The following is a 24,537-nucleotide window of genomic DNA, read 5'->3' as shown; positions in this document are numbered from 1 at the left end:
TTGAATATGATCACAGGGCGTTCTCTGATAGTACAACAAACTTCACAAGCACGCAAGTAAACATTTTATTAATTTGATTACATACATCTTCTTGAATACCTTAGTAGGAAGAAATGACAATTGTTAAATTGTATTTGGCTAATAAGGTAAAAGAACTACTTGGCCTTGACACCTGCACGCCCACACATCACAAACTTATTGTATTTGTTTCTATTACTATATAAACTATGCTCTTATTTGCATTTTAAAATAGCTTCGAACAAGCTGTTTTTCAAATGTTTTAATATTAGCATATTCTAAATACATTTTAAGATGGCTTCACATGTCTGCCAATATCTGCTGGGTCTGAGTTCCTGCAAAGTTTCAGTTTATAGCAGAAATAAATCTTGCATCACTTCCAAACACATTTATATGTCTGAATAATTTTGTTGTCACAAGAATACTTTGTGCTGAAGTTACAGAACTACTATCAAAGGGCTTCTGGTTTTGACGTTGTGACAAACCAGACTCAGAAAGATGGGGCTCCATCTTTCGTGTTCGATTTTGCCCCACTGGGAGACCCTGGAAAGGGCCGAAAGTCGCCCCATAGAGGTGACAAGCAAGCAGGGGCCCCTTGTTGATCGTGGGAGAGGGAGGCGGCAGCCCTCCTGTTTGATCCGAGGAAGCCCTCCAAACCAGCGGAGGAAAGACTGACTACATTTGTGTAGCCAGTCCTAAGCTGTTGACAACGGAAGACAATAAGCACTATCAAGCAACATTACAGCAACGTGGATGAAGCTGGGTGAGACCTGATCCTCTCTACAATTTTAAGACCTCTTCCTGAAAAACTGCCCAAAGCACTCACCCCGATGAGGGAAGGGGAAATTCTGCCCTATTCCCTCAGGAAAAGAAAAGCGGTGATTTAATTACTTGGGGAAAATGGAGAAAACTACAAGACTAAGTTGGAATTTATATATATATATATATATATATATATATATATATATATATATATATATATATATATATATATATATATATATATATATATATATATGGCTTGGAAATTTGGGGACTAAAAGTGCTTTTAAGACCTTTTTTTTAAGAGACTTGAAAAGTCTGCAATATAAGTTTTGGATTTAAAAAATAAAAAAACCTTGGAAAATAGCGTCAATGACATCTAGTGGTGAATTTACAGCACTACAACTTATTATGCCTAAAAAAAAAACCTGGCTCGAAGCCCAGATTTAGATAAGACTCTGGCTGGCCTTAGAAGCTTTTACTTTTGAAGACTGTAGCTGGAAAAGGCTTGGGGGCTGCTTATCTGTGTGGCAGAGACAATAAACTATTCTAAAATTGGCTTGTCTAAATTTCAGAACTGTATTGTGGAACTATTTTCCTATAGAAGAAATATACACTACTGCCTGATATGATGGAACATTTTGGATTATAAATCTTGACTGATAAACAACTTTTTAATAGTTCCTTCTTCTCCCTGGACAAAATGGATATATTTCCCACTGGACAGAAAAAAATGAATTTTACTTATATTTGCTTAGGGGAGGTTTAAGAAAGGATTGATAAATTGGTTGGATAATCTGGAGCTCCAATAACAATTAACTAAAACTTCCTACGTTTTCAAACAGATTTCTATAAAAGCTATTTACAAAAAATAAAATGGATGATCCATATTTAGCTCTAAATGGTAAAAAAACCATCCTTAATGTCTGTCTCCAGAAGCCTCTGTTTGACATACTACCAAGAAAATACTGATGAATCACAGAAAGAAATTCTCTCCATGTTGAAATTAATACAAGAAACAATTGCCTTAGCTCATGATGAGATTAAAAGACAAAGGAGATTAAAGAACAATTTTCTAATTTAAATCTACAAATCCAGAAAATAAACAGAGAAGGAACTAGCAACTCAGAAAATAGAATGAAAACTAGAGAAAGCTGACCCAAATATGGAGGACCCAAAGGAAAAAACAGCCAGACTCAGACAAATGAAGAATTAGAAGACGTAACAATAATATTGGAAATGGAAAAGACATTTTATCAACCAAGATTTCAGAGCATACTGGAGGATAACGAAGGAAAGCCGATGGAATGGAAGACACAGCTATTACCAGAACTGTGGGGAATTGGAGAAGGAAGGAGGCTGTTTAATGAATATCAATGGCCTAGCTCTTCCAAAAATATTTTAACTAAATTGTTCCTTTTGCTCCAAATAATATGCACAAAAATAAAGGAAGAATTATTTGATGATCCAAATGCACTGACTTGGGAAGTTAGTTGGCAAAGGAAGAAAGCTAGAGTAAGACTGAAGAAAACAGAAGCTTTGACCTATTAGAGGGGATTAGATGTTTGAATATGGTTAAGAATAGATTGCTAGAAATAGAAATATTATAACTAGATAGATAAGATTGGTAATCAGAATATCATAATTTGGCATGAAAAGAAGAAAATGCTAAGAAGTTTGAATAAGGGAAGCTTTTGGTTACCCAAATATAACTTGTTTTGAAACTATAAATGATGGGATATTTTGAATATGGATGGGAAATTAAAACTGTAAAAAAAAGTGAAATTGGATACTGAACAAATGGACATAGAGTGCAAATGCAATTAAGATATTTTTTGGTTAGAAAAGATATTATAAACTGGTATCATTGATACTATTAGAAAACTGTAATAAATGCTGATATTCAACTGTATATCTATTAATAACAATAAGAATTGTATTTGCTTAATGTGGAAAAATGTTTATTACCGGAAGAAGAGAGGAGGTATTGGATGGTGTAATATTGGATTTAGATTGAAGAAGCTTATATGTACCACCGAATTATTAATGGACCCAGTCAACATGTTGTCTATTAAGCACTTGTTTGTAAAAATAGAATATATATATATCAATTTGTTTTTTTTTTTAATTGAAAAGTTTTATAAAATACAATTTTCCTTTAAAAAAACCCACCTTCCCCCTCCCTCCTCCCCTCCCTACCTCCCCCCTATCTCCCCCCCTCCCCCTCCCCCTCCTCCCTCCCCTACCTCCCCCCCTCCACTTCCCCTCCTCCCCCCTCCCCCCCCCGACTTCCCAGAGCAAAATACAAGGTATATATCTAAAAGGCAATCATAAACAATCATATACTAACAATTATAAACTCTAAAATCCATCACTCTCTAGCTTGTATATAGTAAACCAATCCTTAATAATACTAAATATATATAAAAAACTAAAATAAAAGAAAACTAGCATCATTCCCATCTATATTCTTCCACAATTCACTATTACCTTAACATATTCTCATTTGCACATTAATAAATAGTTCTTACACAAATTAACCCACATTAACCCACAAAACTTTCTTCCTCTTCCTCTGTAGTAAGTTGTCCATTAATTCCAAATTAAAAAAAAAAATCTATTACCATACATAGCATCCCAAAACTTTTTTTTTTTTTTAAAAAAAACACAACTACCACTTAACTATAAATATTTTGTGGAAGTTCCATAGATTTCTACTGATCTTATTTTTTTTCCTTTTTTGAGCGTTTTAAGGCAGCACGCGTCACCCTCTGTTCTCTAAGATCATCCAAAAGAGTTGCAGCTTGAACTCCTCCTGTACCCTTCTCGTCTATCTGTGCATCTTCATCCTCTTGATGTTCTCCTTCTCCAGATCCCTCTGCAGCTTCCAGAAGTGTTGATGGGGTTACTTTCAAGACATTATTATAAAAATCATGCGCTTGCTTCACATTACTCAAACAGTACCTTTTGCCATCATACATGAAGCTCAACCCAGCTGGGATCTCCCATCTGAACCTTATATCTCTTTGCTTGAGCTCTTGCACAAGAAATATAAAATCCTTCCTTCTCTTTAAAATCTTTGGAGGAATTTCTTTTAGAACCAAAACTTGTTGACCAGCAATCACAACTTTGGTATCGTAGGCAGCTTGTATAACTTCATCTCTAATTTCCCTTTTTACAAAATAAACCACCACATCTCTAGGCAACTTTCTCTGTTTAGCAATCCACGAATTCACACGAAACACTTTGTCCATACCTTGTTTTAATTCAGATGCTGGATGGTTCAATACTCCCTCAAAAGCCTCAGAAACCAGCTGCTTTAAATCTTCCTTAATATTCTCTTTTAGGCCTCTAATTCTCACAGCAAACTGCATCTGGTAAAATTGAGCCAAGCTCTGTTCACTGTCGATTTTGTCTTTTAAATCTTCAATTTCCAATACTTTTGCTTCTAATAAAGCATTCTTTTGAATCAAATCTTGCACTTGATCATCCAGCACCTCCACACATTTAGCAACTTTTTGCACTGAGGACAAAATGTCTACCTTCATTTCTCTAAGTTTCTGTTCCATCCTTTCTTCCATTCTCTGCTCCAATTTCTCCAATTTCTCCTCCATCTGTAGAAATTTAACACCCATTGACTCCAAAATTAACTGGGTATGTTTTTCAAGATCCTTCGATGTCAATACATCAGGAGAATGCAACGCCTGCAGCAATGATTGTTGTTGCACCGGAGAATTTCCAGCACTCCGAAAAGTTCTAGGGGGAGGTTTAGCCGCCATCTTTTACTTACAATTGTGACGCACTTTCACTTTAAGTTTTAAGCAAAGTCCATCAAGCTTGAGAGTAAAATAAAATCTTCTTCATCTCTTCATCTTTCCCTCTTGTACTGCTCTGCCTGCTCTTTCCCTTTCATAGTCTCTCCTTCAAGCAGGGATGGTCGCAGACGCCTGGCTCTGCTCCATGAAGTCCGGAGCAGAGACGCTAGCCAGCTGGGAGCAGCCCAGGCTACGGGGGAGTTCAATCCTTCAGCCGCCCAAGCTCCAAGCTCAGGCGGCCCCGGAGAACTCAACCCCCACCTGGGGGCTCACCTCCTCCTCTTCTCCCGAGGAGGGGGCTTCAGATTCGCCCGAACAGCTGATCGGCGCTGTTTCGGGCGAAAAAACACCAGCTGAGCCGCGGGCAGCCCGGGAAGGCTCCCTCCGTCGCCGCGGAGCCACCGGAAGTCCATATATATATCAATTTGTGATGAGACAATTGCCTCTATAAAGTTTACTACAGATGCAAAAGACAAATCTAATAAGGGCAGTTTACCTTGTAACTGCCACACTTTTAATGGTGCCATTTCATTGGTGCTTTCTACAAGATGCTTTCTTAGTTCTTTCAGTTCTTCTTCCAAATGGGAATGCAGTTGCCTGAAAGGGCAAAAAACATCAATCTATCTCAGTCATCAAACAAACAATTGCCCTGGTCAATATGAATTTAGATTACCTTTCCACTATCTTATAGGTTTTAGTTTGGGAAAAACAAAACTGCTAGCCACATTTTGAAATGTTTGATTTGGAAATATAAAAAAAGTTCAGCAGATTTATCCCTATATATATAAAATGACATACCTTAATTTCCCAAACAGAAATCCTTGCACCTCATCAATTGGGTCACTGTCACCTATTACTGTTGAATTTATATCTGTACCTACAAAAATATGAACATGTAAATTAAGAAGTTATTCTACTAAATAGGAGACAGTCAATAACAGAGAAGACAGGCTAGGATAAAAGCAAGTCATTTCTATTTTTCTAATATGAGGATAATCACTATACTTTTTAAAATATAATGATCGTTCCATTTCTTAAGAACCACATATTACTAATCTTCATTTTGTATTTTGTATCCTGTTATCAAAGCCACATTCTAACGGGGCGGCAATTTCCAATTATCCCAACTACCTTGATTGTTCTGCTTTTATGCTGAACCTCATCAACCTCATCAAAAGAGATTCATGTTGAAAACTTTTCTCTTAGCTAAAAGAAGCCACTTATTTAAGTCACTCAGGACTTAAAATGGACACCTAACATCTAAAGCGTCATCAAAAAAGCACAACAAAGAACTTTCTTTCTAAGCCAATTCAGAAAGCTCAGATTGCCCAAGGAGTGGCTGATACAGTTCTACAAAGGAATTGAGTCTGTTGTTTGCACCTCTATAACTGTCTGGTTTGGCACAGCAACCAAACAAGATAAACACAGACTTCAACGGATAGTTAGGACTGCAGAAAAAATAAATGCAACCAGCCTGACTTCCACTGAGGACATGTATACTGCGTGAGCCAGAAAGAGGGCTGTGAAAATATCTACAGATTCCTCCCATCCTGGACATAAACTGTTTCAACTTCTTCCCTCAAAACAACGCTATACGGCATTGCATGCCAAAACAACTAAACACAAGGACAGTTTTCCCTCCCTCCCATGCTATCACTCTGCTAAACAACTAATTCCCACAACTCGCCCTGGGATGTCAAAACACCTAATAGGGCATTATCCTAGTATTATCCTTCTATTTTTCTATTATCTATTTCCTTAGCTTAATTGCTTGTTTTGTATCCTGTGACTATCACTAAGCACTATCTTATGATTTATGATAATCATATTTTATGATAATCATGATTTTTCACTTGTTGCTTGTATGTATACTAAGAGCTTATGCATTAGAGACAAATTTCTTGTGTCCAATCACACTTGGCCAATAAAGAATTCTATTCTATTCTATTCTATTCTATTCTATTCTATTCTATTCTATTCTATTCTATTCTATTCTATTCTATTCTATTCTAATTCTATTCTATTTCTAATTCTAATTCTACTCTACTATTCCTATATTCTATTCTTGACCAAACTGCATACAACAGTGTTATCATTCTTCATTGTGCCTCAGAAACAATCAGAATACAGTTTTTATCAGAATACAGTTATCAGAATACAGTTTTAATACAGTTTTTAAACCACCTAATAGGGCATTATCCTAGTATTATCCTTCTATTTTTCTATTATCTATTTCCTTAGCTTAATTGCTTGTTTTGTATCCTGTGACTATCACTAAGCACTATCTTATGATTTATGATAATCATATTTTATGATAATCATGATTTTTCACTTGTTGCTTGTATGTATACTAAGAGCTTATGCATTAGAGACAAATTTCTTGTGTCCAATCACACTTGGCCAATAAAGAATTCTATTCTATTCTATTCTATTCTATTCTATTCTATTCTATTCTATTCTATTCTATTCTATTCTATTCTATTCTATTCTATTCTATTAATTCTATTCTATTCTATTTCTAATTCTAATTCTAATTCTACTCTACTATTCCTATATTCTATTCTTGACCAAACTGCATACAACAGTGTTATCATTCTTCATTGTGCCTCAGAAACAATCAGAATACAGTTTTTATTAGCAGTCAAATAAGACATTTTGAAAAGTCAACACATTCTCATGTAATTTCAAGATTTTAAAGCTATTAATAACAATCAGGATGGAGTATATTGATGAAATACGGTAAATTTCATTTTAGGGGGATGTCTTAAGTCAGTGTTGACTCCTAACAACTTTCTGGATGTATCACTGCAGTTTTCTTGGCAAGTTTTTCAGAAATAGTTGCCATTTCTTTCTTCCTAGGACTTCCTGGGAGAGGATGACTGAACCAAATTCACCTTGCTGGCTTTATGTCTAAAGTGGGATTAGAATTTACGGTTTACCAGTTTCTAACCTAGTACCTTAACTATTACACCAAACTGGCTCTTTTCATACATACGGTACATCATTTTGCTGTTTTCAATAAAAAGGCAGAATCACACTAGACAAGTAACTGTATGATAGTATTAGATTTTGGTGTGTATCTAATCTCCAAGAAAGAGTTTCTAAGAAAAATTCTTCAGGAGCCAGTAGCAAGTCATACAACAAATCATTCTTAAGTCAAGGGATACCATCTTCAGAATTCAACAAGAGACTCTACCCAAAGAACAGCATAAAAGAATGGCTCATCATATAAGCAGATAGTCAAATTTAAAATCAGGTTCCTTGATTTAGCCTAATATTGCTTTAGGCAACCAGGAGACAAATCCAGAATAACAAGAAAATCAAGCAACAAGGACAACGTTATTTTCTGATTGTTTTTCTGAGTGTTGCTAGTTTATGATTAACATTTACTTATTCATATCCCACCTTTAAACATTTACAAATAATTCAAGATGGCGAACATATGTAAAACTCTTTCATCTTATTTTCCCCACAACAACCCTGTGTAGTGAACTGGTCTGAGACTGACTGGCCCAGGATCACCCAACTGGCTTTCATGGCTAAGGTGGGACTAGAACTCACAATCTCCCACTTTATAGAAAATGAACAGGGACAAATGTGTTAACAAAGGGCTGTGAAAGGAGAGAGGAAAATGGCATCTCTATCAGCTGCAGTCCTTAGAGGACAATTCATCAGACTTTCTCTTTCTTCACAGGAATTCCACTGAGCTTGGACAAAAGGCCTACGATCCTTATAACATTAAGAATGAGTACTAAGGGATCCTTTTCTTCCTTTGCCTAAGCTATTGTTCTCTTTTATATCATGACTTTTTAAGTTCGTAAACCTGAGGAGAGGAACTGCTTTCTTTTATTGATATGAAAATTGCACTGAGAATACTCCTAGCTAAAGAAAGGGATATAAATACTATAAAGAAACCAAGATTATAACTAAGTAGTCTTAAAATGCCCTGAAAAACTGTTATGAAGAGAATCACAATGATCTTTTCGTCATATCTTATTTCATCATGAAACTATTACTACTTTTAAAGGTAGGAATTCACCTTTCACCTGGGTATCATCCTTAGCCTTATATTCTGTGCTTTTAATGGCCAATTCTACTCCATAGCCTGACAGGTAGACTTTTTCCTTATCTGGATTCTACAAGGAAATAAAGGTAAAATCACATGAATATTGTCCAACAAAACATTTGCTAGATTAATTTTTATAACTTTGCAACATATGTTATATTATCCAACCATATTTAAACAATGCTGAGGCTTGTCTATGAAATACTTGACAAATTAATTCAGAACTTTCTTTGATCAAAGGAGAATTATGGCTTCTGCATAACAACCTGCAATAGGAAATCTCTTGTTTTCTTGAAAGTACCTTTGGATAGGAAGAAAAAATGATCTACTTATCTAAAAATCTTATCATGATATTCTCCAGCATGTCAGGAATGTAAACAATGAATTGGAATAAAACATTATTCTAGACAAAAGTATTGTGATGCTTTTGATCACAATGGTATTCATTTTCAGCAAGCTTATACTTTGGAGAGTATTTATTTATTTATTTATTTATTTATTTATTTATTTATTTTAATTCCATTTATATCCCGCCCTTCTCCGAAGACTCAGGGCGGCTTACAAGCTTAGCAGTAGCCTTCATTCTATGTATATGCCTGCTTATTAGGGCTTTTGGCCCCATCTCAAGCGGCATTATTACAAAGTCAGCTTATTGCCCCCAACAATCTGGGTCCTCATTTTACCTACCTCGGAAGGATGGAAGGCTGAGTCAACCTTGAGCCTGGTGGGACTCGAACCTGCACTAATTGCAGGCAGCTGGTGTTACTTAAGGAGGCATTAGCCCACTGCTCCACCAAGGCTGTACTGATAGAAGGGAAATATTCAGCTGCTAACTAATAACTTTCAGTTTACAAATCAGGGCAATAATACTGAAGTCATAAGAAATAGAATGAGAACCCAAAGACATGAAAAAGGCTCTAACCAGAAACATTCTGAACACGTTCCTTTAATAGAAGCCACTGCCCAAATACATGAATGAATGAGAGCCCAACTACTCTGTCACTATTCCACTACAAAGCAGTCTTATAATTGTGATGATTTTCTTAAAATTCAAGTGGATTATATTTTTCTGTAAGATTAATCCATTATTTTGTCTTTTGCTTGCTAGAGAAAACAGAATTTAAGCTATTCTCCATGAGATCCTTTCAGGAATATTAACTGCCTTTTCTGAACCCATCTTGAATTATCAAGACCATTTTATTTTTTATTTTTATTTAGTATGGTATTAGTTGCTGTATCCAATTTTGGATTATCTCAAAATCTCTACCTCTTAAATCATTACTAAAATGTTTTAAAAAGTAGAAAACTAAGGACTGAATCTTCTGAATATCTAAGCAATAACTAAATCCAGATTGATGAGAATGCAATACAATATTTTCAGTTTAGTTTTCACTCAGCTATACAGTTAGCTACCAATATGCCATCCATAACTAATAAAAATATCATGAAGTATTTTGCAAAATGCTTTGGAAATATATAGTGAAAGAAAACCACATAACTATGGAACAGTATGAGCAATTATTTTGATTGCATAAAAGCCTTTAGACAAAATTTTAGACTGGAATACAGTAAAGATAAAACATTTCTAAACAATGAATATTGCTCTGTACAATGGTGTTAGCACTTACAGCAACATAATGCCTAAGGATGTAGTTGATTTCTCCTGCAATGACTTTTGATACAAGAAGTCTGTGAAATTCAGAAAACTGCTTTGAGCCAATCTCAGCATACATGACTACAACGGGACTTTCAGAGTTTGTTCCTGGGTACTTGTGGTCCCCTTTGAACATAAAAGGTTTTGGCCTGGAGCAAGAGAATATATATATAAATAAAAGCAGTGCTTTATTAAATCAGGTGCCAGAGACATAAGAACATTATATAAAGGTAATGTGTCATCATTCAATATTTGATCACACAAAGACGACAACAGAGACACATAGACTTTTAATTCATGCACACATGAAACATATTGTTCTGTTTTCTGAAATAAGAAAGCATAATTAATACTCCTGTCCTTGGAAATATGTATACAATGGATATTATCAGAAGAAAATAGGTGAAATACCATGTAGGAGAACCTTAGCTCCAATCCAATGAAAAACAGATGAAATTGAATGGACAAGGCCTAAATTATAAATTATATGTTAAATTATACTTTGATCCAAATTAGCCAAAAATGTTATTTTATTAACAGTAATTTCTGAAAGAATACTATAAATCACTAAATATGAAAGTTATCACTATAATAAAATATAGGGAAAAGAATTCTAGGGGCTTTGCTTGCTAAATCAAGCAGACTGAAGTTTACGAATGAGGACTTTGAAGGAAAGCATTTTTTGCTTGCCTCTTCACATATAAAATTTATTTATTTTTATTTTATTTTATTACATTTATATACCGCCCTTTCCCGGAGGACTCAGGGCGGTTTACAGGGTAATTAAAAACCAAAATACAAAAGTTAAAAAACCAAGTTTAAAAAAAATTAAATTTATCCCTGTATAAGTAAAACCCCAATTAAAATAAATTAATCCTCAGCCTGGGCCAGAGAGCTCGAAGAGCCAGGTCTTTAGGTCCCGGCGGAATGAACGGAGGTCAGGGGCAGTCCTCAGCTCCACTGGCAGCTGGTTCCAGAGGGCAGGCACCCCCACTGAGAAGGCCCTATCCCTGGGTGTCGTCGTTTATTATAGTCAAGACCAGAATAAGGAGAGTGGGGACCTCCCACATATTTTCAATAATCCCTTATTCCTCATTTCTAATTAATCTTCAAAAATCCTCATATTAAACTTTAAAGACTATTTCCATTTCTTAGATCACTATTTAAAAAAAAAGATCAAAATGCCCTCATTGGTGCAGTAATCCTGAAATCACAGATAAATATCCATTCCTTTCAAGATCACATCCACATCTCAAGTAATACTGAATCATTCAAAATGAGCAAGAATGTTTTACATATTCTCCAGAAATAACATCTACATAAAGATGTCATTTATTAAAATGAGATCTTTAGGATGTCTTGGCAAAAAAACAAAACAACCTTTTGGATGCTGTCTGTATGAGTGTTCCAAGTCTGTCGGCTTCACAAGTCTTCTCTCCATGAACAACGAAGAATGCATTACATTGTTCTGGTGCAGGCTCATCAGCAGCTATCTGTATTAAAATGTGTCTGTTTTAATGAAATGATGACAGCCTCCATCTCATCTTAATCAGAGCAATGGGATCTTAGTGTACAGTATTTTAGTGCATTCATTTGTATAGCATAATTTGATCATTTTTACCGGCTGTAACTTGAATAAGAAATTTTTCATAATTTTTCTGCTTTCAGTCCAGATACAAACAAGTAATACAGAATCAACTTCTCCAGTCTTTTCAGACATACATCCCACAAAGAAATTGTAACTTCATTTACAAATGAGGAAATAAATCATCACTGAGCTATATGAAAAGCAGGAAACAATCTTATAATAATCTGGTTTGATTTCCTCTCCTATCTCTTTTAGCACTTTTTTCTCTTTGCAAATTTGTTTTGTTTTCATGCATACTGTTCACGGTAAGAATGGCAGTCAAATAAGAAAGATAACAAAGGAATTATTTGCTTTTGCAATTGTAACTGTTCCAATCTAAACAGGAGGTTTTCCCTGCAATAATTTTACAGTATTAATTACGATGACTTTGTTTTTCGATTGGTAGCAAAATGGAAGGATAGAGAATAGCTATTAGGATAACACCAAATTTGATGCCAATTAATTTAATCAATTTTAATAGTGAGGGTGCAGCTTTAAGGTTTAGTCCTAATGGGTTAAAAGGAAATTCGACCTGTTATTTTTCTACTGCATTATTATTGCTTAAAAAAAAACATACAACATAAAGTTCCCAAGGTTTTGTCTAACCTGCTGAAAGGCTTGAACTGTGGCTGAATAAGAGCGTAAAGACAAAGCAAATTTCAACAGGTTCCGCTGCAAAGGTGAAAGATTCTCGGAAGCAGCTTGCAGCACTGCATTGTAAGAGGAATAATCACTACCTGCCAATAAACAAGATACATTTAGTTTTTAGGGGAAGGCAAGAAGGATTTCAAACAATTGTTTTGGTTGGTTCTACAATCCGGCTTCTTCCAATAAGGAATACAATTGCCTAGGGTAAAATGCAAAATCATAACATAAAATGGTGGAGCAGTGGGCTAATGCCTCCTTAAGTAACACCAGCTGCCTGCAATTAGTGCAGGTTCGAGTCCCACCAGGCTCAAGGTTGACTCAGCCTTCCATCCTTCTGAGGTAGGTAAAATGAGGACCCAGATTGTTGGGGGCAATAAGCTGACTTTGTAATAATGACGCTTGGGGGCCCCCGAAAGCCCTAATAAGCAGGCATATTCATAGGATGAAGGCTATTGCTAAGCACATTGATTTGTGCTTAGATTGTAAGCCGCCCTGAGTCTTCAGAGAAGGGCGGGATATAAATGGGATTATAAATAAATAAATAAATAAATAAATGAATAAATAAATAAATAAATAAATAAATAAATAAATAATAATCCATTAATAATTAAGGCACGCCTAATATCACTGCTGTCCACATAGCCTGCAGAACAGTCAGATAAATAGTAAAATGTAACATTCTGCAGTTATAATGAAGTTATTTAATTTAAAAAAAATCTTCTAGACTAAATAATTTATCTAACTGATAAACCAAACAAGGATAAAAACAATTACCATCATGATTAGATGACTGAAAGTTTTGGCAAGTCTCAACAAAATTCCAGAATTTCTCGTTATCTTCTTCTGCTAAAAATTCACTGGAAAAAAATAGTCTCATTTTAAAAAGGTAGCACTGTATCCATTAAATTTTAAAAACCGAGAAAACACTGCAGTTTAGAAGATGTTGGTTCAAATGTCATTTTTTATGAATTCACTGGGCATTTTTAAGCAAAACATGGCTCTTAGCTTACCTGCATATATTTACAATATTGAATTTATATATTGATTCATCAACTTTCGAAGACAATCCAACTCACAGCAACGTATGATAATAGTGTTAAGACATACAAGACTGTAACATGAATAAATGAGATTTTATATATACACATAAAATGTTTCGGGGGGGGGGGAAGACACTGTCAACATTTTTACCTTGCTTCAAGTAACAGAGGTGTGGAAAACCACTTGGTAGTTAAGGATGTTGTAACAGCTTTTGAATGTGCTTCAACTAGGGAGAAGGTCATCCAAATTCCAATAAGTGCACTTACAGTCCCCATCTTAAAAAACACTAAAAAAGTGAAAATATGAATCTTTAAAATTCAGTCCGTAAGAAATGTAAACCACCCACCCATAGTAATAAGACTTCCAACGATTATCAGAATTTTTTCTATGCAAAAATTGAAAGAACATATAGGACAGATTTAATGATAATAAAATCTCTGCTACAGAAATTGCAACATCCATTATTCCTGTATACTAACTAAAGAAAAATGGAAGAAAATCCAGTAACACTTAAGATAATTGAGAATCCTGATCTTGATTTAAATTACAGATCAGGAGTAACTAGTCTGGTGCCCTCCTTATGTGTCAGATAATTATCCTTAAATTTTGGCCACATGAGGTAGGGATTTATTGAAGTTTAACCCAGTGGAGTTCCAGAGGAAATTGGGAATAGTTCCTGAAGTTCTGTTGCAGTTTAATCAATTCTTAGTCACTCTTTGTAATAAGAAAGCGACAGCAGTTTCAGATTGGATTGTGGCTATGCAAACTTTCTATGCATGGATGGTCAAAGGCACTGCAGGGTATGAAGTGGTTCATGACATAACTAGAGCAGTTGATGAAACAGTGTCACTTGTGGGAACCTCAGAAATATACCTTCTCTGTCATGGCCCTTGCCTTATGAAAGAGCCACCCCCAGTCCCACAAGAAATGCATATAGTTCCAAACCTGCTGGCCTTCAGGAAAAATGTGAAAATCTGGCTTTCCCCAGGTAAAGAGATCAGGATATGAGGCAGTTGATGGCGCTGGCATGGTGTGATTGAATATGGATGTCAGTTTTATCAAAGCACCAGTGCTTTTTTTGCATTCAAATAGTATTTATAATTGTATTGTTTTGTGTATTTCTTAGCCTTCCAGAGTCCCTTCTAGTGGATGGATAGCCGTATGTATTTGTTTAATACAATAAATATATAAAACAAAGATGTAGGCACAAAACTCCCCAAAAGCACCAGACAGCAAATTCCCATCGCAGACTTTTCCGCTCTTCATCCTTCTACCTCCCCACGCAAAGAATAGAAAGGGTTTCTGCGTTTCAGATTCTCATCATTTCTATAAAAAGTCGCAGATCATTTAGATTTCGTAAAAGATCGGACCATGCCTTAACGCTCCATTTCCAACTGCCAAACTAGCAAGTTTTTTTTATTTATTTATAAAAAAAAGTCCTAATTGCTTAAGTACATTACACGACACTGGCACAAAAAAAACCCAAAAGGTACTTTCTTTTGCAAATACAGGAAAAGGAAACGGGGCGGGCACATTATCAGTCTAAAACCGATGGCAGGTTATTGTGCGTAACTGAATGTAACGTGATCCCCTAACGCGTGACAGACCAAATATGTGGCGCTGCAGTTTCTATTATGCCCACCCAACGCAAGCGTGAAGATTCGGGGATGAGAGCAATCCAGGACATCTGGCTAGGGCAGGGGTAGGCAACCTCGGCTCTTTTATGACTCATGGACTGCAACTCCCAGAATTCCTGAGCCAGCCAAGCTGGCTCAGGAATTCTGGGAGTTGAAGTCCATGAGTCATAAAAGAGCCGAGGTTGCCTACCCCTGGGCTAGGGGGAATGCTGACGTAAAGTTTAGCAGGACAGTAGGGTTCCTCGAGGCAGAGCTTGTCCTCGAGCCCAGCCCTTCCCTCGATCCACTGCCTTACCTGCTGCGTAAGGAGCGGCGAGATCCCCCCGGAAACGTCCCCAACACTAGAAGCGCTATGACGCGCGCTGAAGCCGAAGGGGCTCACTCGGGAGCTTTGCTTCCGCTGCTGCAGCAAACCACCCTTCCCCACCGTCAGAACGCTGATTGGGTCTCGGGGTGCCTCGTCTCGTTGTGCGCGGCCATTGGCTGAGAACCCTGGTAGCGAAAAGACCCTTGGGAATTGCAGTTCGAGATCCGCACGGCTGCTAAGTCAGGTGTCGCGAGATAGCGAGAGAAAAAAAAGAGAGAGAAATTTAATTGGCCGCCTAGAAGGCTTGTCTCCGCCTACTAGCCCCAGGATTGGCTGCCCTTTTCCGGGGGTACGGCTTCGGAAGGCAAAGCAGGGCTTTCGGGTTCGCCAAAAGACGGCGGGGAGTTGGTTTCCCATGTGTCCTCATTAAATACCGTGTTTTCTAATGTTTGTCTCTCTTTTGTGAAGTGCTGCAAATATCGCCCGTGCTCTTCCGGGATCCTAAATTCTTATTTTGCCGTTCTGCCTGTGAATATATTCTCATTTACGTTCACAAATAAGGCAATGGCACGATCTCTTTCATTGTTTACCAACTCTGCGTGTAGGGAGTTCTGCAACAGAATCTAGGAGTGTTCCGTTCCATCCCATCCTGTTCAAGGTGTTTAGGTTACCTATACAGCACAGCCTGGAGAAATCTCAGAAAAGTGAGCATTACATTGCATTATTACTTCAAAGCTGGCCAGGATAATTTTCAGTTTTTTAGCCAAACTTTATCATTTAAGCTTCTTTTCCCTGTCCCTTTTCACATTGCTCTATCCACAATCTATTTCTGTAGTCAGCTCATTTATTATATGACTCCTCCAATAAGCATGAATTTCTGACGGCCAGACCTTTCATTTGTGAATCCCCCACATTCACAATTCATACAAGCACTGAAAAACAAGTTATGCTAATAGGGAGCCACTACATTATAATTGAGAAAATGTTTCTAGTGTCAATTCATGTGAGATTATGCAAGACTTCCATTCATGGCAGAGCAATATAAGTACTTTTATATGTTAATCCTACTGTCAGAAGCCATTTCAACCACAATTAGAACGCTATAGAGAAAACTGTATGTGTGGCTGAAGAAAAATATTTGATTTCTATATATTTGAAGCAGGAAATTGTTAGAGCTTGTAAAGCTGGAATAATTTTTGTTACATAGTGCTTTTTAGTAATATTCTTTCTAATAAAGGTTGAGGAGTTTAGATACAAATCTTATTATTAAATCTGGAACTTTTCCCAGCACCGGGGAGGAATACCAGTAGAAAAACTTTTGGAAAATCTTTCATATGTCTAGTTTCTCCAAAGCTTTAAAAATGAAAAGTAAATGTAATTTATATCATGTTCTGAAATTGTAGAGAAACACTTTTAATCCTACATATCTATGACAACAGATAAATTCTGCTAATCTCCAGGATTAAGATAATTTGGCTAATCAAGCCAGCAAGGCTCACTATTGTTCCTGTGTTAACACAGAAAATAGAATTTACTTCAGACACCAGAGTCTACTTCATATGCAAGCCTCCTTTATCTTGTGTGTAAATGTTAGGGAATTAAAAACAGAGGGGGAAGAACTGAGTGTCTGAAATTCCTGAGCATCACAACTCAACTGGGATTTCAAACTGATGTCCACACGTAGCAGGATGCTCCTACCATGCAATTGTCGAGTTATAGGCTGTACTAGGGATTTTGGGGGTTGCTACCTAACACATTTGGCAGATAGATCGCGAAGATTATTCAACCAATAGCTGCTTGAACAGAGCCATATTACATATTGTACTAACAATACGCGCGCGATAGAGCAGGTCGAACTCCTCATCAAATACTGTTCATGTATGGAGAAAAACTTCACGGAAGATAATCCTGCTTTTGCTTTTCCCGTTCGGAAAACAGACGTGAACTAACAAAAAATAAAAAGGGCGTTCAATCTTTGTTACCACTGACCGACAGCAAGCCAATTTCCCGCCGTCTTCTAGGAACAGGAGAGCCCCGCTCCGCCTCCCAAAGCTGTCTCCACGGGAGACGGTCAGCCAATCCTGTGGCTAGTGGGCGGAGACAAGCGTAGTGTTCCGCCTCCTTGTAGGCGACCAATCGCATCTTTCTTTTTGCCTCAACATCTCGCGACACCTGACTTAGCCACCGTTCGGATGTCGAACTGCAACTCCCAAGACTCTTTCCGCCACCCGCGGCTCAGCCAATGGCCGCGCACAACGAGGCGAAAGTATCACCGCGGTGGGCGGGACGCCTCGAGACCCAATCGATCTGAAGGGGGAGGGGTGGTTTGCTGCAGCAGCGGAAGCAACACTCCCGACTGAGCCCCCTCGGTGTCAGTGCGGGGCGTAGCGCTTCTGCGAGTTTTTCCGGAGGGATTCCGCCGCGCCCTCCTCAGCAGGTAAGTCGTGGGTCGAGGGAAGGGCTGGCCTTGAAGATAGGGGTCTGCCTGAAGCCCTCATCGCTCCTTCTAGTCACGGATCAGTAGCTATTAACCCGGGCGATTCCTTTCTCTTTTCTCCTAGAGGCTGTGCGCAGGGGGGGGGGGGGAAGAGGGATTGTTGTCGGTAGCTGCAGCTTTTTTATTCTGTCTGAACATCCGGGTCCCTTATTCTGCGCGTCTGTTTTCACATAGTGACCAGGGAGGGATGGGAGGCGGGCTTTAGCTGGCCCTAATTAGCCATTACTTATTTTCTTATTGGTAACCAGGCGTAGCCAATCTGCGTTTCCCTATTGGCTGGCACGTAAGGCTTTTCTTTGATCCGGATTGGTAAACTGCTGGAAGATAAGGCTTTCCAATTGGCCGGCGTGAGAAGGGGCTGGACTTTTAACGGCGAAGCCAGTGGGCCGAACTTATTTCAAGAGAATAATTCCGCCCGGATCCGAGAGAAAGGGAGGAGCTTCATGCGACGCCTCTGGCTGGGGTCCGATTGTGGGCTTCGCCGCTAGTTCTAGGAGCGTTTTTGCGTTCGTCATGATTCGCTTTTCGTCTGAGAGCTTTGCCTTCAAAGCTCTTCCTATCGCGACGCTCTCCGAAACAGAAAGTTGGAAACAGCCTTTAGCCCGGACTGCCTTATTTGGAAGGCGAAGTTCCCATTGCGGTCGGGCTTGAGGCTAGGTCGCCTTGGAGCCACTGCGAGCCACATTTCGTTTAAATACAAATTTGTAATATGTAGAATAGAAGTTGCAGCACTATGTTCACCCTGGGTGTCCTAACAGCCTGCATTAGGGCATGCCTGCAACGTAGTTTGTGAGTCCAGGAGACTGAAAGCTTAACGAGAAACGCAGGGAATCTAAATCGAGGGCTAGGATCTCTGACTGGGTCTTCGGAAAATTTCAAGAAAAAGTACCAATATAATGTGGATCAATGGTGTGACAAAAATGACACCATTTTTACAATTTAAGACTAATTTATTAAGGAATATCTGCTTGCAGTTCCCAGAAATAGCCAATTTTTCCTCTTCAGTCTGACACCTGATAGACAATGGTGTTCTTTGTTATGCTTTCATTCTCAGACTTTGATACAGAAATGTTTTATATCCACTAGGAAGCAGAGAAACAATTCAGAGGACAGTGTTCTTATGCTTTGAGAACTACTATCTATCCCTCATTTAGTCCAGCCAGCCATCCACCCTCTCCTAAATTAGTTTAAGGAGGATTATTTCCAGAGACATGTATATAAAATTGCATTACTTTACAAAAATATGAAATCACTGATAGTTATCCCCGGTTTGTATAACTTGTGCTAAGCAATGAGCCAGATCTTTAGTATGTGACTAATACTCGGAGTTCAGTGTCAGGCTTATACAAGTTCATGGTTATGGTATTTATTACGCTTCCTAAAACTGATTTCAATAGAAAAATCTTACTCAAAGCACATTTAAAACTCCTTTCTCTGCAAACGTAATTGGTTATTTCTGAACACAGCGTAACTTATTTCGCATAAACACAACTAGTTGATTTGTTTCACATTATTATTTAACATTGATAGTTGTCTTCTGAATGTCTAAAAACTGATTTGATTTCCAGCTGCTGTTGCATTCATTTATTATAAACATAATTGAGCTGTTTGAACTATATAACTGGAATTTTGGTTTGAGAGCGCTTTACAAGTCAATTGTAAATAACAATATGATAAAAGCAAAAGTGCAGGCACTGGATTTCACTAAGAATTCTCAACAAAAGTATTCCATAATTTGGGCATTTGAATTTCTTACAACTGCATGTGTGCTTCACAGGTGGAAATGAGTTCTCAGCAGTTTCCCCGTACTGGACCCCCTCCCCCAAGTCTAGGTCCAGTTCCTCCAATCTCCACCAGTGGATCTGCTGGACTGATAAATCCAGCAACAGGTAAGGCATTTTTACCAAAAATGATGTTCTAAGGAAGTAAATCCACTGAAACTAAACAGAATGTTTACAGAGTTTGATAGTCACCTTTCATAATAGTTCAATTTTTCTATACTGTTTTTTCCCCTTTTCCGGTAGTAAGTGATGAATCTAATCGAGAATTGGAAGTGACTCCCAGAGATCATGTGGTTCCTGCTGGCTCTCTTCAGTCCCGTGAAGAGAAGCAGGAAACAGTGGTAGTTCGACCATATCCACAAGTTCAAATGTTGACTCAACACCATACAGTGCCATCTGGTGTACCAGTTACAGTGGCAGCTCCTCCAGCTCATTTGGCTCCAACAGTGTCACTTCCCTTTCCTGAGGGGCTTATCAAGGTAATGAAATTTAGTATAGTACCCAAAATGTTTTATAGATGGCACTTGCCACCAGCAAGACTAACAAAAATGTTTAAAAATATGTTGGATAAATATTGAAAATGTAATCACAAACCAGGTACTTATTATCATTTATGGGTAGACATGTGTTAAAGCAAAGAAATATTGGACAAAAATACATACTTGGCTAGAAAAGATGCTGGGGAAACATGTAGACTTTAAACCTGAACTTTTCTTATTAGGGGTATTTATCTGTTTGAATTATAAAATCCAAGGGCACTTCAGCATTTTCACTTTCTACTACTTTGTCTATTTTGTGGTCCCACCAGTTACTGCTTGCAGGCAAATGGTATTTCTTGAAGATACTCCAATGCACTATTGTTGTTACTTTGTCATGCCAAGGTTTGTAGTCAATCTGTGTGATCTTGTGGCAGCTAATTTCAGCTTCTTTGCAGAGGCAGCATTTGCTATCTGTTTCTGTCTTTATTAAGGAACAGGCTGTACACTGTTCCAAGTAAAGCCAACTTTTGCAATTGATTGATAGTGAATTTGTCAATGCTGATGGTGTTCACATGGTGCTTCAGTTGTTTTAGGTTGAACCCAAGGTGCCTATGACTATTAGTACTACTCTTGCTTTCTTTTGCCATAGTTGTTCTATTTCTATTTATAGGTCTTCGTATTTAGTTATCTTCTCCAGTTCCTTCTGTTCCATTCTGCTGTCTCCAAGTACTGCCATGTCCACTATCCAGACTTTTTTGTCTTATCGATAATTGTTAACTACCAGATGTGGCAGGTGCCTATCTGTTTGAATTCTAAAATCCCAAAGCAAATTTAGCTTCTTCATTTTCTATGACTTTCTCTATTATATGATCCCACAAGTTCTTGCTTGCAGGCAAATGATATTTCTTACAGATCTTCCAATGCACCATTGTTGCTACTTTGTCATGCCATTGCTTGTAGTCAGTCTGTGCAGTGTTCTTGCAGCAGCTAAGTAGGTGGTCCACTGTTCCTTCAGCTTTGCATAGGGAGCGCTTGCTGTCTTTTGCTGTCTTTGCAATTCTGACTTCTAAGGCAGTGGTACACAATGATGACGTCCAGATATTGCCAAATTCCAACTACCTTAGCAACATGGCCGTAGGGATGATGAGAGTTTATAATGCAGCAATATCTGAAAAGCTACTTGTTGCCTGCTCCTGCCACAAGGAAAAATAACTGTTACATACTCATATTATTTCTATGTAAAGAGCCAACAATTGTATCTTTATGTTATTTGCAGTCTTCTTTGAAGACTGGAATACCCAGTCGTCCTATTGCACCAGCACCACCAGCACCACCATCTACTCTGTCTGGTCCCACCAAAGTCCCTGGGCAGGTTACTGTAACAATGGAGAGTAGCATCCCACAGGCATCTGCTATCCCTGTAGCAACAATAAGCGGACAACAGGTATTATTTTTTTCCTGCTCAAATACAATGCTTATATCTTAAGGCTATGAAAATGAATGAAAAAGCCTTGAATATGCTTCTACTGTAAAGATGTATATTTAAATTTTACTTTTGTATTTGCTTTCAAACTTCAGATTAACCATAGTTATAATTGTATAATAGCTATACAATTAAGTTAATTGTAGTTTGTGAATTAAACTTTTCCAATCAATTCTACAGAAGATTTTTTATGTAATTTTTAAAAAGAATTATTTTATTTTATATGCAGGGGCATCCCAACAGCGTGCACCACATTATGACAACCAATGTTCAGATGTCAATTATCCGAAGTAGTGCTCCTGGGCCTCCCTTACATATTGGAGCTTCTCACTTGCCTCGAGGTAATAAATTTAATTGTATTTTCTTGGAGCAAATGATTATATAGCAATCTTGTTTGGATAAGTTTCAGATATGGTTAATATAGAGGTTACTCCTAAAGTCAAGCATCTAGAGAAGGCTGGAGTTGAATCTGAAGCAATTTCATTTAACTACATTCTTGTGAGGAGATATCATAATACATCTTTGTGGTATGAAATTTTTCATTGATCCTAAAAAAATTCAGTTGCTTAGGACATATCACAGTATGGTTATGATTGTATGTTAATGTTGACTGCAGTTAGTCATTGAGACTCACACTTCAAGTCCCATTAAAGAAATTAAGTCTTGAACTGCATTTACATTATGCTAAGCTCTAAGAAGAACAGTTGTTTAGGTTTGTCTTAGCAGCCTGATTGAAATGGTGATGTTACAGTTCATGGTTTACCACAGTGTATGATTCACTGTAATTTATCCAAACAATTATTAAAAAAATAATCAAAATAAGTCAGACTTATCTTCTTTGAAAGCAGAATATATGTTCCATTGGGCAATCCAGGTGGCTGAATTTCTTTGATGTTATCATAGAAACATGGGGAGGATGTTCTGACATTAAATAACTTCAGATCTTCTGAACCAGATGGATAGTGTTTTATACATATAGTGATATTTGTTCTCCTGAAGTCATATGGTCTTTCCCTCTTTCTCCATTTTTCAACGATAACAAAGGTTTAACCAGATCAATAGCATATTTTCTTAATAATGAATTTTTCTAATAACTTAATAATTATGAATATAATTATTATATTCTGTATATACTCTGGAATAAGACCATCTGTGGGTAAGCTGTAGGTAGCCTTCAAATTTTTAGTCAAAATGGCATAAAAATGTGCTACCCACAGATAAGCTACCCTTAAAAATTTATATGACCAAACTAAGGAGACTGAATATATCTAGCCTTGAAAAGAGAGTAGGTGTGGATAAATCTACCACTGCTTAAGGTTCTGAGAGGAAGTTGCATGGAAAAAAGTTCTCTATGGTCTCTGTCATCCCATATGGAGGAGTCAGAATAATGGCCTTAATGGGAAGACAAATTACAATTAAATGTTTGGGGGTTTTTTCCCTTATGATAATGGAATTGATAATGAAACCAACTTACAAGGGAAATGATGTGCTTTCCCTCACTGGATAGATTAACCACTGGGTAGTTTGTTAGGAATGCTCTAATTTGGAGTTCTGCACAAGATGTTGGATTGGATGGCCCAATTGGCTTCTTCCAATCTGTGGTTTTAAGTATGGCTAATTTCACTGTTGTATACAGTTGGAATCATGTGTACTGGTAGTATTCCTTCTTAATTTTTTATTGTGTCTCCTGCATAAAAGCTGCAACTAATCTGACACTTTTAAAATGGAACATTAAATGTTGTTCAGTCATATGAGTTTGATTTCTTTCAGGTGCAGCTGCTGCTGCTGTGATGTCAAGTTCTAAAGTAACAACTGTCTTGAGGCCAGCTTCGCAGTTGCCAAATGCAGCAACAGCTCAACCAGCAGTTCAGCATATCATTCATCAACCTATCCAGGCAAGTGTTTTAATGCTTCTCTGTTGTCTCTTTCAGTAAGAAATCACTTTGCAGATTTGGTGGCTCACTGCATGAATAATCTGGGAAATCTGGCAACTTCTTTTCTTCTAGGAATAGTTTTGGAAAAACTACTATAAATAAAATATATTTAATAATGAACTTCAAGATGCCTTTCTATTTAAGAGCTTCAATGTGGTAATTGATTAATTTTTGAAACTTATTTATATGTAAAATATTTTTTTATTCTTGTGAGGTTGTCATGAATTTTTTTCTTTTCTACTGCTCTAAAAATAATGCCTTCTGACAATTTTTATCATATTTTATACAGCTTAATATTATTTAGGATATAACTTAAATATTAGGTCTCATTTTTTAAAGAAGCAGATTCTGAAATTGAAATTTCTTACAATAACGAAATTGCAATGCTGATAAGATGCTATTTTTTTCTTGCCTACATATAGTCTCGGCCTGCTGTGACAACTTCAAGTACTATTCCGCCTGCTGTAGTTGCAACAGTCTCAGCCACAAGGGCTCAGTCACCTGTTATTACTACAACAACCACACATGCTACAGAATCTACTCTCAGGTAACCACTACAGAACACAGCATTAAGTAGACCAAGTATATAATTGGAATGCATATATGTATTTGCATGTTGGTCTGCTTGCACTAGAGGATCACTTTGCATGATCTGTCTGCTATATAGAAGCTGTTTCAGATTGCCTTCTTAGATAATTGCTCCATGAGCCAAGCCATTTTTGCTCAGTATTTTGCTATGCTAATCAGCTTCCATGCACTGTAAGTTGTCTATGTAATATGAAATCATC

General features: G+C 37.3%; 2 protein-coding genes and 1 long non-coding RNA gene across 8 annotated transcripts in view; 1 reads left to right on the top strand and 2 right to left on the bottom strand.

Moving 5' to 3' along the window:
* Positions 1-15,704, bottom strand: part of UGGT1 (UDP-glucose glycoprotein glucosyltransferase 1) — a 56,507-nt gene extending 40,803 nt beyond the window's left edge. For 2 of the 3 annotated variants that reach the window (XM_083363377.1, XM_083363379.1), the window contains exons 1-9: positions 15,564-15,704; positions 13,782-13,917; positions 13,365-13,447; positions 12,549-12,679; positions 11,696-11,808; positions 10,290-10,464; positions 8,635-8,731; positions 5,394-5,472; positions 5,092-5,192 (exon numbers count right to left, since the gene is read on the bottom strand). In XM_083363377.1, coding sequence (XP_083219503.1) covers positions 5,092-5,192; positions 5,394-5,472; positions 8,635-8,731; positions 10,290-10,464; positions 11,696-11,808; positions 12,549-12,679; positions 13,365-13,447; positions 13,782-13,906 — 904 coding nt within the window. In that variant the 5' untranslated portion in view covers positions 13,907-13,917; positions 15,564-15,704. Of the gene's footprint in view, positions 1-5,091; positions 5,193-5,393; positions 5,473-8,634; positions 8,732-10,289; positions 10,465-11,695; positions 11,809-12,548; positions 12,681-13,364; positions 13,448-13,781; positions 13,918-15,563 lie in introns of all 3 variants that reach the window. The other variant, XM_083363378.1, reaches the window with a different exon arrangement.
* Positions 15,705-17,893: 2,189 nt separating this feature from the next.
* SAP130 (Sin3A associated protein 130) overlaps positions 17,894-24,537 on the top strand; it is a 23,163-nt gene continuing 16,519 nt past the window's right edge. For 2 of the 4 annotated variants that reach the window (XM_083363744.1, XM_083363742.1), the window contains exons 1-6: positions 19,627-19,961; positions 20,097-20,332; positions 21,609-21,776; positions 22,045-22,156; positions 23,586-23,710; positions 24,172-24,296. In XM_083363744.1, coding sequence (XP_083219870.1) covers positions 19,835-19,961; positions 20,097-20,332; positions 21,609-21,776; positions 22,045-22,156; positions 23,586-23,710; positions 24,172-24,296 — 893 coding nt within the window. In that variant the 5' untranslated portion in view covers positions 19,627-19,834. Of the gene's footprint in view, positions 18,013-19,626; positions 19,962-20,096; positions 20,333-21,608; positions 21,777-22,044; positions 22,157-23,585; positions 23,711-24,171; positions 24,297-24,537 lie in introns of those variants that run through there. The other 2 variants (XM_083363743.1, XM_083363741.1) reach the window with 2 other exon arrangements.
* The window catches only part of LOC310641065, a 27,000-nt gene continuing 22,671 nt past the window's right edge, over positions 20,209-24,537 (bottom strand). The window contains exon 3 of the long non-coding RNA XR_014492662.1: positions 20,209-21,525. This is a non-coding gene — a long non-coding RNA (uncharacterized lncRNA). The remainder of the gene's footprint in view (positions 21,526-24,537) is intronic.

The sequence above is a fragment of the Vipera ursinii genome, assembly GCF_947247035.1.
Source record: "Vipera ursinii genome assembly, chromosome: 5".
NCBI classification, from domain to species: Eukaryota; Metazoa; Chordata; class Lepidosauria; order Squamata; family Viperidae; genus Vipera; species Vipera ursinii.
The sequence above is the reverse complement of the archived record's forward strand: the minus strand, read 5'-3'. Positions and strand labels throughout refer to the sequence as shown.